Raw genomic sequence first — 12,211 nt, 5'->3', positions numbered from 1 at the left:
CCTTAGGCACCTTGCTCACCCTTCCGCCATGTGAAGACACAGCCAGATGACAGCCATCTATGAAGCAGGAAGCAGGTCTTCGCCTGATGCTGGCTCTGCCAGCATCTTGGTCTTGGATTTCCCAGCATCCAGAACTGTGAGCAATAAATGAGTGTTGTTTTATAAGCCACCTTGATGGCATTTTGGTGATAGCAGCCTAAACAGACTACAACAAGGCTAGCGGCCCCTCCCAGGTGGGATGTGAGCTGGATAGAAGTGGGTTGGGGCAGATGGTCGTGGGCAGGAGCCTGGCCCGGGAGGTGGGCGTCTGGGGACTGTCAACTCACAGGTAAGCAAAAGAGTTATTGGGGGTCTCAGAGGAGGGTGTTGTTGGAGAGGCTACAGGGCTCCAGAAGTCAGGGGGCCCTAGGAGAGGGTCAGAAAGGAAGATTCTCAACCCCCTACAAGAAGCCCCAGGATATCCCCTACCCTCTGGGCCCAGTGTTAGTTGTCCAAACAGATCTGTGGCCTTGGCTTTTGCATAACTAAAGTTTGCCTGAACAGAGCTTGCACATGTTTGAGGGAAACATAGGTGGACTTCTCAGTGGCAAGTACATCATGAAACCAGCAAAGCAGATGAATGGTTCTCTCCAAACAACTGGCTTATGAGCAGAGATGGCTGGGATGGCAGTGGGGTGTGGTCGTATCACCACCACCTGCCAAGAAGCTGCATTTGGGGTGGAAAATTAATTGATAGAGTGATGAGGATGGGACCCTGGGGGAAAGATGACATGGGTCTTGCCTGGGCACCTCCAGGGAGATTGGGATGGTGGGGGAAGGCGTGTTCCTTTCCAACAGTTTCTCCTTGCTGTTACAGCACACCATGGCCCTTGAGATCCCAACCCAAGTGCTCGTGGGGCTCCTGGGTGCTTGCCCTTCTGGGACTGGGCAGCTGACTCCACAGGTGAGCCTTGTTTGTATTTGGCAGGTGAGGGGGGTCAGGAAGCCAGGGGCCTGTCCTCACTACCTGCCTTTCTGGAGGCAATGATCATTGGAGAGAGGGCCAGCCACTGGTCAAGAGGACTGACCTCCTCACTCCCACCCTCACCTAGACCAGAGAGGCTGGCCGATCCTCAAGTCCTAGTAGCCACTTCCGTCACTCTATTTCTGGTCCCTAAGGGAGGAGCTCAGGGTCCAGCCTGGTGTTCTGCTCCTGCCCGGAATTCAGACTCTGAGGAGAGCCCGAGCCAGGGTGGGAGAAGGGACCTGGCTGAATGACAGGCCTCTTCTGCCAAGGGACAGCTCAAATGTCCAGGGAAACCAGCCCTTCCTCATCGGGGCACCTCCTGTCCCCTCCAGGCATCCAGTAAGTGGGGGTGGGGGGGGTGGGGCAAGAACTTTAGAGGGCAGAGAAAGGAGCAAGGGAAGAGCTGTTAACCGAAACTCTGACAAAATAAGTCAAGGAAGACCAATGCCATTTAACATATATTTATTGAAATCTACTTGATGCAAGGCACTGTGCTAGATCTGGTAGGGGAATCAGACATGAAGGGTCACCCCTGTCTTATAAGAGCTCACAATCTAACAGGTGGGAGAGGGTGGGGAGGGCGAAGCTCTAGTGCAAGGCTGATTATAGTAAGTGCCATAAAACAGACAAGTTAAGGAGATCAGGGAGGGATGAGAAAAAAGCGCCAACAAATGAACCATGGACTGGGGCAGACACAGCTACTCTTCTTAGATATGCAAATAACATTAAAGGCCAAGTTAAAAGAGACCATTTCTAGTTTCCAAAGTAAACAGCTAAACTGATACCATGAGGAGAAGTACAGAATGTAAGTATACTAGTAATAGAGAAATTCTCAATTCCCCAATCTCACAGATTTTCTGGAAGTAGCGAGACACTTCCAAAATAAAGAACAGGGTGGGTGTTGACTTAACTCATTTCATGGGGCACACATGGGATCCGTACAGGAACACCCGGACAGAGGCATTGGTCAAACTCATTGAGACTAAAAGGCATAGGTTTTCCCCATCTGAGTGAACAGAGTACCACATTTAAACAGGTGTCTACAACAGTCAGGTGGGACTCGGGCCACGAACTCGAGTCGGGTAGAACATGAGGGAAACCAGCCATGTGATTCTTCTCAGGAAGCAGCCAACTGGTAAAAGGCAATTGACTCTTGACAGATTGCAAAAAGCAGAGACCCAATCAGGCTGGCTCAGGTCAAGGGAGTCTCTGGTGGGGACACAAATGAACTGGTGAGGGCAGTTGCCAGAAATCCAAGAACATGATGGGGCGTGAACTGCCTCAGGGAGATAGCTCTGGAGTGCTTAGCAGGATCTTCAAGCTGGTGCCACCTATCGGGTCAACTCCCCTAAATGTGTGGCTCCCTCTTCTTTCCAATACCAACGAGAAGATTCTCTCTCGTTTTTCTTGTTTGCACTTCACAGAGAACCCGAAAGGCCCAGCCTGTCGTTGCCAGCCAGCTCTGATGACCAGGTGCTGCCCTTGAGTCAAGTGTTCAGTTCTGGTTTGATTAGTGTGGCCTGGAAGGGGAGTGAGGGTCACAGGGCACACAACAGGGCTGAAGCCCAGAGCACGTGGAATGCCAAAGGTACTGTGAGACAAAGGTACCCTCTGTGATTGGGTGGGGCTCATTCTGGAAATGCAGAAGTGGGTAAGACACAACTAATCAACACAGTTAATCTTAATAAGCAGCAAAAATGGTAAACAGGAACTTTCATTTAAAAATTTCAGCAAGTATTCAAAACTTTAATAAAAGCAATGGAAGGTTTCTTTCAGAATATAAGAAAAAGATATATTTCTAATGCGAGTCGGCATTCTATGTAACCCAACTGCTCTTCATTTCCCTTGCAAAAGAAACACGGGTGATTAGAAAGAAAAAATGAAATGAGGTAGATACACAAATGCATAGACGAGCCCACACAATAGGAAGCTTGATCACATTTTGCATCTGATGTAGCAGTATACCTACAGAAGCCAAGAAAATCCACCCCCAAGTTACCAGAGGCAAAAACTGAACTTGGCACAACTACAGGACACACGTTAAAGCCACAGACTGCTTGCGCCGGAGAGAGCACAGACTTCACCCGCAAACACAGTGACAGAGAAGATGCAGTCTTTAGTGTTAACTCTAGAAGAGGGTTTGGGAGAAAATTATAGAACGGGGAATGGAAAAAAGTCAAGGAGGGCAGGACAGGCGGCCAGGATGCCAAGATGCCGTGTCCTGGCTTGGGAGAGAGGGAGCAGTGATGACAACGCTAGGTTCTGAGTTAATACTGTATCTGGATCCTTCATAAAACCTGACATATGGCTAGCGAACAAGCAAGAAATGGCAGAGCGCTCCCAGTGAAAGCTGCCAGACTTGCCCCCCGTGAATGTCAAATTCTTTCCCGAATGACAGTGGTGTCAAACACGTCCTGACAGCTTGAAAAGAGAAAACTGATGCCGAAGGAAGCGGTGATGGCAGACACAGTTTCACAACTACTGCGAGAACTGAAGCCCACAGAGCAAAAGGAGTTGCTATGTAACAGGTGCTGTTGGCTTCTCTCCAGCCTGAGGGTCAGGCTGGAGACGTCACAGAGAGCCACCGTTGTGGCCCGGGGGGCCATTCCAGAGGACCTTCTGGCTAAGGTCACAGGGGTCGCCATGGGACCCTGCTTCCCAGGGTGGGGGCCTGAGGAGCTCTTCCAGATGTGCCTGCCAGGAAGCTCGGCCTCAGCCTTGGCGGGCCCCTCAGAAGCGTATGCTTCCTCTGTGGGCCCTCGAGAGGCCCCCCAAGCGCGGCTGCTGGGAAGTCACACCACAGCCCCAGCATGGCTGGCTTCTACCTGCGGGTTCTGCAGGCCACCGGGGGCCAGGTTTCTGGCCAGCCCTTGCTGCTGTTCCCCCTGGGGGAGACTGTCGAAGTCACAGCCTGGCCCCGGGACGACCAGCTTCTATTTCTATGCCACACAGGCCGTCAGAAGGGCATCGGTGCCCTCCAAACCCTTCTTTTGTCACCCCTCCCGGGCATGGCTGCTGCAAGTCACAGCCCAGGCCTGTGGTGGCCAGCTTCTATCACCAGGCCACATCGGGCATCGGAGGGGCGCCGTTCCTCTCCGAGCCTTTGCTCTGCTGCTCCTTGGGTGTGGCTGCGGGAGGTAACATCAGAACACGTGGGTGAATTTCCCCCTAGTTGCCCAAAGCAAAAGCCACCAAACTGACCTCTTTCTAGTTCCAGAGTCACTCGCTAGGAGGAGGATGCAATCCACATGACAGCATCGGTCAAGTGAGTCTTCTTGTGTTCGAGGAGATGTGTCTCTGGTGGGTCTGCTTCTCAGGCACTGAATCCGTGCTGGGCATGGCCAAAGCTCCCAGGAGCTTGGAGGACAGCCAGCTGTGGCCAAGACCACGTTTGGACCGCCCCATTGATCTAGTTGAGGCCCAGCCCTGCTGCTGCCAGGTAGGGCTATACTGAGGAACAGTCAGAATGTTCTGGCCATCCGAGATGGAAGTTTCTCTCGCGTGTCTGAGTGGCCAGGTTGGATAGTCAAGTACTGCCCACAGACATGCAGAGTCCGCATCGTGGATGAGGAGAGAGCCTGCTTCTAGGGCCCGTTCCCATCCAGCCTGCCCACCTGGTGCATCCACCTTCTGGTGGGGCAGGGCTTTCAACTTTTCACTTGTAATTAAAATTCTAGAAAAAAACATCATCATATCTAACTACTGAAGCAATGAAAGTTACGGCTTCACGGACAACAGTGAATGCCCGGGTATGTAAAAATTAAGAGCTCGCACAACAAAAATGTAATAAAACTGCTCCAAAGAGCAAAGCAATAAAACTGGAAAAGAGACCATCACAATCGATGTAGAAAGGACTGCTGTATAAAGTCATTATGTCCAAAGGTAACTTGATAACTGGTCAAAGGAGATGAACATACGGTTTGCATGCAAGGAAACAGGAACAGTATTTAAGTCATTGCACGAGAGAAAGAAGATGAGACTAGGAGTCAGGAGGCCTGGGTCCATCCCCAGTTCTGGTACTAATGAGTCACAGGATGACGGCAATAATTATGGTGATGACAGGAGATGACCTTCACTGAGTGTGTGCCTTCGGGCCAGGCGTGGCATCACAGTTCCCATGATAACCTTAGGGGTAGTCCTGGGATCGCCCCTGTTTTACAGAGCTCGAAACAGAGGGCTGGCTCTGTATGAGAGGCTACCATTCCCGAACAAGAGGCATCACCTTATACTTGAGTCCTGGAGACGTCCCTGTTACGGGGGTGCCCTCAGCTATTTAATTCTGAAGAAAACAGTGCTGCTTGAGGACAAGACCTATTAGCCTGGAACAGACCCCAACCGATGCTAGTTTTGGACACACGTGGAAGTCACTGGAATGAACTGGTTCAAGAAAAATGGATGCAAAAGAAACGTAACCCAGATTCAGTACTTATTCCTAAGAGTATGACCTCACAATGACAAGTTATAGATGCTTCAAAAAAGTCTTTTAAAGGTCATTTGAAAAGGCAAACACATCAAGTGGTTATGTTGTAGGGCTACAGGACAAATTGAAGAAACCAACAATCGTCCTAATGTTATGTGAACAGGTACTTATGGCTTGGGAGGAAACTTCTAGCGAGAGCTTTGTGCAGGGATTGTCACAGTGCTACATGGCACACAGCTTGGATGAGTTGAAGCCATTGGATGTGCTTTGAAACTGTTGGATGACTCAAGAGGGGGCTGCGAGGTTGGGGAAGATGGTGAGGTCAGAGTTGCGTGTGAGGCTTTAGGATAAAATGATCTTGTGGAACGGAGTGAGGGAAAACAGGCAGCTTTTCTAAATTAATATATTATTCTATGTAGTATGTGATTTACAATATGCATGTATAACTGAATTAATAAATTAAATATTATAAGACATTTGAGTATTCTATTTACATCCCTAAAAATTTATAAATTCAAGTAGGCCAAACGACTCTGGGGCTTTGTTCTCTCCAGGAGAGCTGGGGTCCCGTCACACGGAGGCCGTCATTGAGTCGCTCCTGAGGGAGCGGCCTGGAGAAGAGGTCCTGCGAGCCCCTTCACCCCCGCAGGCAGGTGTCTCTTCTCTCCTTCTCCTGCTTCAAGGCCCGTGGGTGTCAAATACCTTGAGGGTACTTCCTGCCAGTTAAACGAGTCAAAATAAATTAGAATGTCGTAGAAGCAACTCTCAACAGGCAAAATGGGAAACGTGTGCACTTATAAATTGCTGGTGACGGTATAAATTGGGTTCAACCTTCTGGACGAGAACAGACATAAGTGCTACAAAACTGGTCATCTCCTTTGACTCTGCCCTCCCCTCTAGGGACTCGCGCCCCGCGGGAAGCCGCCGCCGGCCTTGGGGCCGTGGGCCTCGGGGCCTCGTCTAGTCATGGTGGGTTGGCTGATGCTTCTGCAGTGCCGCCCGCCTCTTGAACACGCGGCCACACTCGCTGCACTCGCAGCGTCTCGCTCCGCTGTGGGTCCTCCGGTGGCGACTCAGGCCGGAGCTCCGCCGGAAGGCCTTCCCGCATTTGTCACACTCGTAGGGTTTCAGTCCGCTGTGGATCCGCCGGTGCTTGATCAGGTCGGAGGGCCCCCGGAAGGCCTTGCCGCAGTCGCCACAGCCGTAGGGCCGCTCCCCGGTGTGGATGCGCTGGTGCTCCAGGAGGCTGGAGCTCTGCCGGAAGGCCTTGCCGCACTGGCCACACTCGTAGGGCTTCTCGCCCGTGTGGATCCGGCGGTGCTTGGTGAGCTCCGAGCTCCTCCGGAAGAGCTTGCCGCAGTGGGGACACCCGTAGGGCTTGGCCCCGCTGTGGATGCGCTGGTGTTCGGCCAGGCCGTTGACACCCCGAAAGGACTTGCCGCAGTCGTCACAGTCGAAGGGCAGGTGGCCGGTGTGCACGCGCTGGTGCTTGAGGAGCTCCTGGCGATCCAGGAACTCCCTGCCGCATGCCTTGCAGGCGAACGGCTTTTCGGAAGTGTGGAGCTTCTGATGGCGAAAGAGGTGGGTGCTCACCTTGAAGGACCGCCCACACTCCTCGCAGTCAAACGGCTTCTCTCTGCTGTGGACGCGCAGGTGCTGACTGAGGCCCGCGTTCTTCTTGAATCTCTTCCCACATTCCTCACACTCGAAGGGCTTCGCCTCCCTCTCCATTTGCTCCCTTTCCTCCATGGCATCTTCCGGCGCTCGGCTGGGCCCCGGCTGGGGCTCTGCAGCCACGTGGCTCTTCCGGTGCTCGTTGAACTCAGAGACGCCCCTGAAGACCCTCCCGCAATCGCCACACTCCCAGCCCTTCTCCTCGCTGTGAATTCTCTGGTGCTGCACAAGGAGGACCTTGAGCCGAAAGGCATCCCCACACTCCTTACATGCAAAGTGATGTTCTATGGGCAGGTTCTGGGGGCTCCCCCCACTCCCCTCCAAGTCTCTGCTCTGTTTGACCTCAGGGCTGGGTGCACCGGCCATCGGGGAGCTGGTGGACGCCATCTCCTGGGGCTGAGCGTCTTCACCCATTCTCTGCTGTTGTGTCACCAAGATGCTTTTGGAGACGGGCACCGCAAGACACTGTACTCTGCAGAGGAGGAGGGAAGGAGGTTACTTTCCTTGGTCAACAATCACCTTCCTCCTGAGACAGCTGCTGAGCACAGGGCCCAGAGACCACGCAGCAAGGTGGCCAGTGCCCATCCAACCAGAAGCAAGGACTACAGGGGAAAGGGGCAGAAAGGTGTCACTGCTGGATGCCCCCTACCAAAGGGGTGCTGAGGAGGTCTCCCCTCCTGTGACTGAGAAGCAGCCACACCCCCTCCCCAAAGGCTCGGCGGGGGCCTCCTCCACAGTTTCTTCGCACTTTCCAGGGTTCTTTTGCACTCGGCGGAATGCTTACCTCAGTCTGTGTTCAGGGATGGCTCAGATGCCAGCACCACGTGGCCTTGTACCAGGTGAGGAGCCAGGCAGCAATCAAAACAGGAACTCCTGCTGGCGGAAAAGGAAAAGGGTTTTGGTGGCAGCCAAAGATGCCATCAGAACACAGCCGGGTGGGGGGGGGGAGCGGGGCGCATGGCCTTCAAAGTCGAAACTCTTTTAATCCACCAAGCATACGTAGCTTGGCTGTGCCCTCAGGCAACTCATTCATCCCTGCCCTTTCCCAAGGGCTGGCTCCCGCCAGAGACTGGATGAGGCAGAGTCTGGGCCCACCTGGGTGGAGTGCCAGGGACTTGTTGTGAAGAGCTGGTCCTCCCTTTCTGCCTGTTCACACTCCTCAGTGCCTGCAAACGGAAAGTCCTACTGTTCCACGACTCCCAAACTGACTCAGCAGTCTCGCCCCTCCCACCATGTGCAGCCCTCAACAGGGCATAGGGCCTTGTCGTGCCAATCTCTCTCTCAACAACAAACTGTAATAAAATGGCCATTCAGTTTTTGTGCAATTTAGGATTAAAAAAAAAAAAAGTTTTCCAGGGGCGCCTGGGTGGCGCAGTTGGTTAAGCGTCTGACTTCAGCCAGGTCACGATCTCGCGGTCCGTGAGTTCGAGCCCCGCGTCAGGCTCTGGGCTGATGGCTCAGAGCCTGGAGCCTGTTTCTGATTCTGTGTCTCCCTCTCTCTCTCTGCCCCTCCCCCCGTTCATGCTCTGTCTCTCTCTGTCTCAAAAATAAATAAACGTTAAAAAAAAAAAATTAAAAAAAAAAAGTTTTCCAAATGATAGTGGCCACCTTGTTCTAATTTCTTTCCCAGTAAAAACCTGAGGAGGCTTCTTTCCATGCCCTTAGGAGTTGGGAGGGGGCCCTGCCAATTTGAAATGGTGAGGGTTGGCAGACCCTTTGCATTTTCTTACAGCTGATCCCCAGGATAGGGGGGCATAAGCCCCCAGAAGGCAAGGTTGTGTAGGGGTAATCCAGGTGCTCCTCAACCCTCACTCGGCTGCACAGGACCACGAAGCTGTGGGGAAGCTGGTGGAGGGCCGGGGGCATCCTTACCCACGGAGTTCACATTCCTGTAGTATGCCAGTGTCCTCTGCTCAGCGTCCAGTCTCAGGCACTCCTTTTTTGTGAGGTACTGGGCCACGTCATCAAATGTCACTGAATCCTGTAAGAATTCCCAGGGATAAGCAGTCCTTCTGTGCATTCTAGAATGAGGCAGGGGCAGCACTAGTAACAGCAGGGATAAGAGGTGAGGGTCTGGAGTAGATGTGCATCGCTAGCGTGGAGATCTAAGCACAAGCGTCAAGAAATCCTGGAAAGAGAATCTAACCAAGCACCAGAAGACCTGGGCCATGGCCTTCGCTTTGGCCTCCCACTGTCTTCCCAAGAGACCCCAGTTCAATCACTTTCCTGGATTGAAATGCAGCTCCCGCACCAGCATAATGGGAATTACAAGCCCAGCAGGTACCCGTTTCTTGGTAGACTCTGAGGAGGACAGCAGAGCGATGGAAAGCAGCAGCAGGGGTTCAAGTCCTGTAGTGTGTCATGCTGGGAAAAGAGGTAGAGGCTAAGGCAGACTCAGGGAGCAGTGACAGTTTCCCAAGCCAGGCAGGGGGAAGCACAGCTCACCTGGGCCTCAAGGATCTCAAGAGGGCCTGCCGGGACCTGGTTTCCTGGGGGTCCATCCTGGGGAAGGGCAAGACCCTGGGGGGGCAGGCAGAGCTAAGGAAAGTGAAAAGAGCCATGAGTGACAATAGCCCTGTCTCTGGGTCACCTAGGACAAGACTAGTGATTTCCTTTTCCCTGGTTTTAAATCTTATTCAGTCTTCTCTTGCACAGCAGCTGAGTGACAAGCCGGAGCCACAGGTATGCCTAAGAAAACAGACCCCAAACAGTGGAGAAAACAGGCTAGCAGAGAATACAGGCAGGCCAGAGAGAACCCAAACAAAACGAATGAATGTTGGCCCAGGAACAGCCCAGAGAATATAGACACAGATGCAGAACGAATGGTAGCGAGACTGACTCTCAGAGACAGGCCGGCCGCAGGTTTCCTTAGCAGCCGGCCTCAAAGAGGTCAGTGCTCACACTGCCCAGGAACGAAGCTTCCCCAAAAGAATATCAGAAGAACTAACTAAGTGAGAATTGAGAGACCTTTCCAACTTTGTAGGGGCAACAGAAAAACCAGATTGGGCCACTGGAGGCAAGAGAAGCTATGTCTTCTTGACCAGAAGCAAGGCCCTTTAGAGGCCATACCCCATTCAACTGAAACAATGAACCAAGTGACAGCAAGAGAGATGCAGACCAGACCATTTCTGTGGTATGTCTGACAAAATGAAAAGTTGAACAAAATTGCTGGAAAAAAAGAAGCCGCAAAGAAAAGATCTTCAAATACCAAGCTGCTAAATAAAAGATCTGAACGATATGTACAATTTACCTTTTTCTCCCAGATTGCAAAATATGTGAAATATTGTAATTAAGATACCACAAACGTGTATGCATCATAGGCCTCCCATTTCAGTGAGTTCAAAGAAACAGGATTATGGTTTCTGTTCTGATATCAAGTCAATTCAATTCAATCCAGACCTGACTGAGAAGGAGGCATTTTTCCAGTAGCTCACGGAGTAGAAAACCCAGATACTCCAGAAAGACTTTTGCATAAAATTAGATATTATATTAAAAGGGATAGACAGAGACTTCCACTTCTGGTCATGATAGAGTAACAAGGAACAAATGATGTCCTGCCATAAACAAGTAGACAACTGGACAAAATAGCTGTGAAACAAGTTTTCAGACATTGGACAGCAGGAAGTGCTGGATCATGATCCCAACAGAAGAAACACAATGGAGATGAGTCTTATCATTGCCCCGGCTCTGCCTAGAGGCAACTGCCAGACTGAGAGTGTAGGGAAGGGGGGGACTCAAACAGAGCTTGGTGGCTCCATCAAGACACAGACTAGCATTTGGGGCAGCTGATGCAGCTAGAGGCTGCAGAACACAGTTCCAGAAAGGAGGGAGCTATGCAGGAAAAACGAGCTCCAAAATAATCAGCAGAAGGCTCCCCTTGAACTTTTCCTAACATGCGTGCATAATAAAACTCCCAAAGACTAGGAAAAGAATGACCAGGAAGCTTTAAGCTGAACAATTTCCAGGACACACAAAGGTAGGGAGATGTTCAGTATCCAACCAGCCAGGGTAGAGAGTCCTCCGTGATCACCGAGGGCATTCAGTATAGAATCAGAGGGGCCAGGCCTTGTAGTACGACTGACTGACCCCTGGAGTCACAGCTACCCTGAACCTGCTCTAGAAAAGCTTAGAAATAAGCTTCAACGTGATGAAGCTGTTCCATAAATAACTACCTCCCAAAAAGGAAGTCCAACACTTCTCAAAGTGAAACAACAAAATCTAGACACTCAACAATATAATCTCTATGATGTCCAACATCCAAGAAAAAAATTACTGAAATGCCAAGAAGCAGGAAAATGTGACCCATGGCAAGGAAAATCATGTCAATAGGAAACACTCAAAAATGAAACTTACAGACAAGGATAACAGCTAGTTGAACTATGTATAAGTATTGAAAGAAAAACAGAAACATAATGAAAAAAATGGGCAATATAAACAAGATCCAAATGGGACTTCTGGAGGTGAAAACTATGATAGTTAAAATAAAAATTTCACTGGATGTGATTAACAGCAGATTAGACAATGAATCCCCTCCCCTCCAATATTAGAAAACTTGAGGACATAGCAATAGGAACTATCCCAAGTGAAGATCAGAAAGAAAAAAAAGATATTTAAAAAAGTCTCAGTGACCTGGGATAACAGAAAAGCACCTAACACATATGTGATTGGAATCTGAGATGAGGAAAAGAGGGAAAAGGATAAAAATATAGTTGAAAAAATGATGGCTGGAATTTTTCCCTCAAATTTGATGAGAACCAATCCCTATGCAGACTAAACACACAAACAACAAAACCAAAAAAACCACACACATACACCAAAACACACCATAATGAAATTGCTGAAAACTAGTGTGATAAAGAGAAAAATCTTAGAGCAGCTGTGGGGGGTGGGGGGTGGGGACGACCTGTTCTTTACAGAGGCACAAAGAGTAACTTCTTATCAGAAAATTTGCAAGCCATCAAACAACTGAATGACATTTTTATTTATTTATTTTTTCAACTTTTTTTATTTTATTTTTGGGACAGAGAGAGACAGAGCATGAACGAGGGAGGGGCAGAGAGAGAGGGAGACACAGAATCGGAAACAGGCTCCAGGCTCTGAGCCATCAGCCC

General features: G+C 50.6%; 1 protein-coding gene across 6 annotated transcripts; it reads right to left on the bottom strand.

Annotated features, from left to right (window-relative positions):
- Positions 1-1,451: 1,451 nt before the first annotated feature.
- Positions 1,452-11,916, bottom strand: ZNF275 (zinc finger protein 275). 6 transcript variants are annotated; one of them, XR_003966557.1, is made up of 7 exons: positions 9,546-11,916; positions 9,385-9,464; positions 8,973-9,081; positions 8,196-8,266; positions 7,885-7,973; positions 4,208-7,572; positions 1,452-2,639 (listed from the first exon to the last, which is right to left on the bottom strand). XR_003966557.1 is itself a non-coding variant. In XM_030305289.1 (6 exons), the coding sequence occupies exon 6, from the start codon at positions 7,512-7,514 to the stop codon at positions 6,387-6,389; it is 1,128 nt and encodes a 375-aa protein (XP_030161149.1). In that variant the 5' UTR covers positions 7,515-7,572; positions 7,885-7,976; positions 8,196-8,266; positions 8,973-9,081; positions 9,385-9,464; positions 9,546-11,916; the 3' UTR covers positions 1,452-6,386. The 6 variants fall into 6 exon arrangements, 4 of the variants coding, with proteins under 4 accessions (XP_030161149.1, XP_030161148.1, XP_030161151.1 ...); XR_003966558.1 differs by having other exon boundaries at positions 1,452-2,215; XM_030305289.1 differs by having other exon boundaries at positions 1,452-7,572; positions 7,885-7,976.
- Between the last annotated feature and the right edge of the window lie 295 nt (positions 11,917-12,211).

Source organism: Lynx canadensis, chromosome X, assembly GCF_007474595.2.
Source record: "Lynx canadensis isolate LIC74 chromosome X, mLynCan4.pri.v2, whole genome shotgun sequence".
In the NCBI taxonomy this organism is placed as follows: domain Eukaryota; kingdom Metazoa; phylum Chordata; class Mammalia; order Carnivora; family Felidae; genus Lynx; species Lynx canadensis.
Note: the sequence above shows the minus strand (reverse complement) of the source record. Positions and strands in the feature narration are given on the sequence as shown.

Excerpts from the sequence above, each read along its gene's own strand:
- ZNF275 (XM_030305289.1), bottom strand. The coding sequence starts at position 7,514 with ATGGGTGAAGACGCTCAGCCCCAGGAGATGGCGTCCACCAGCTCCCCG.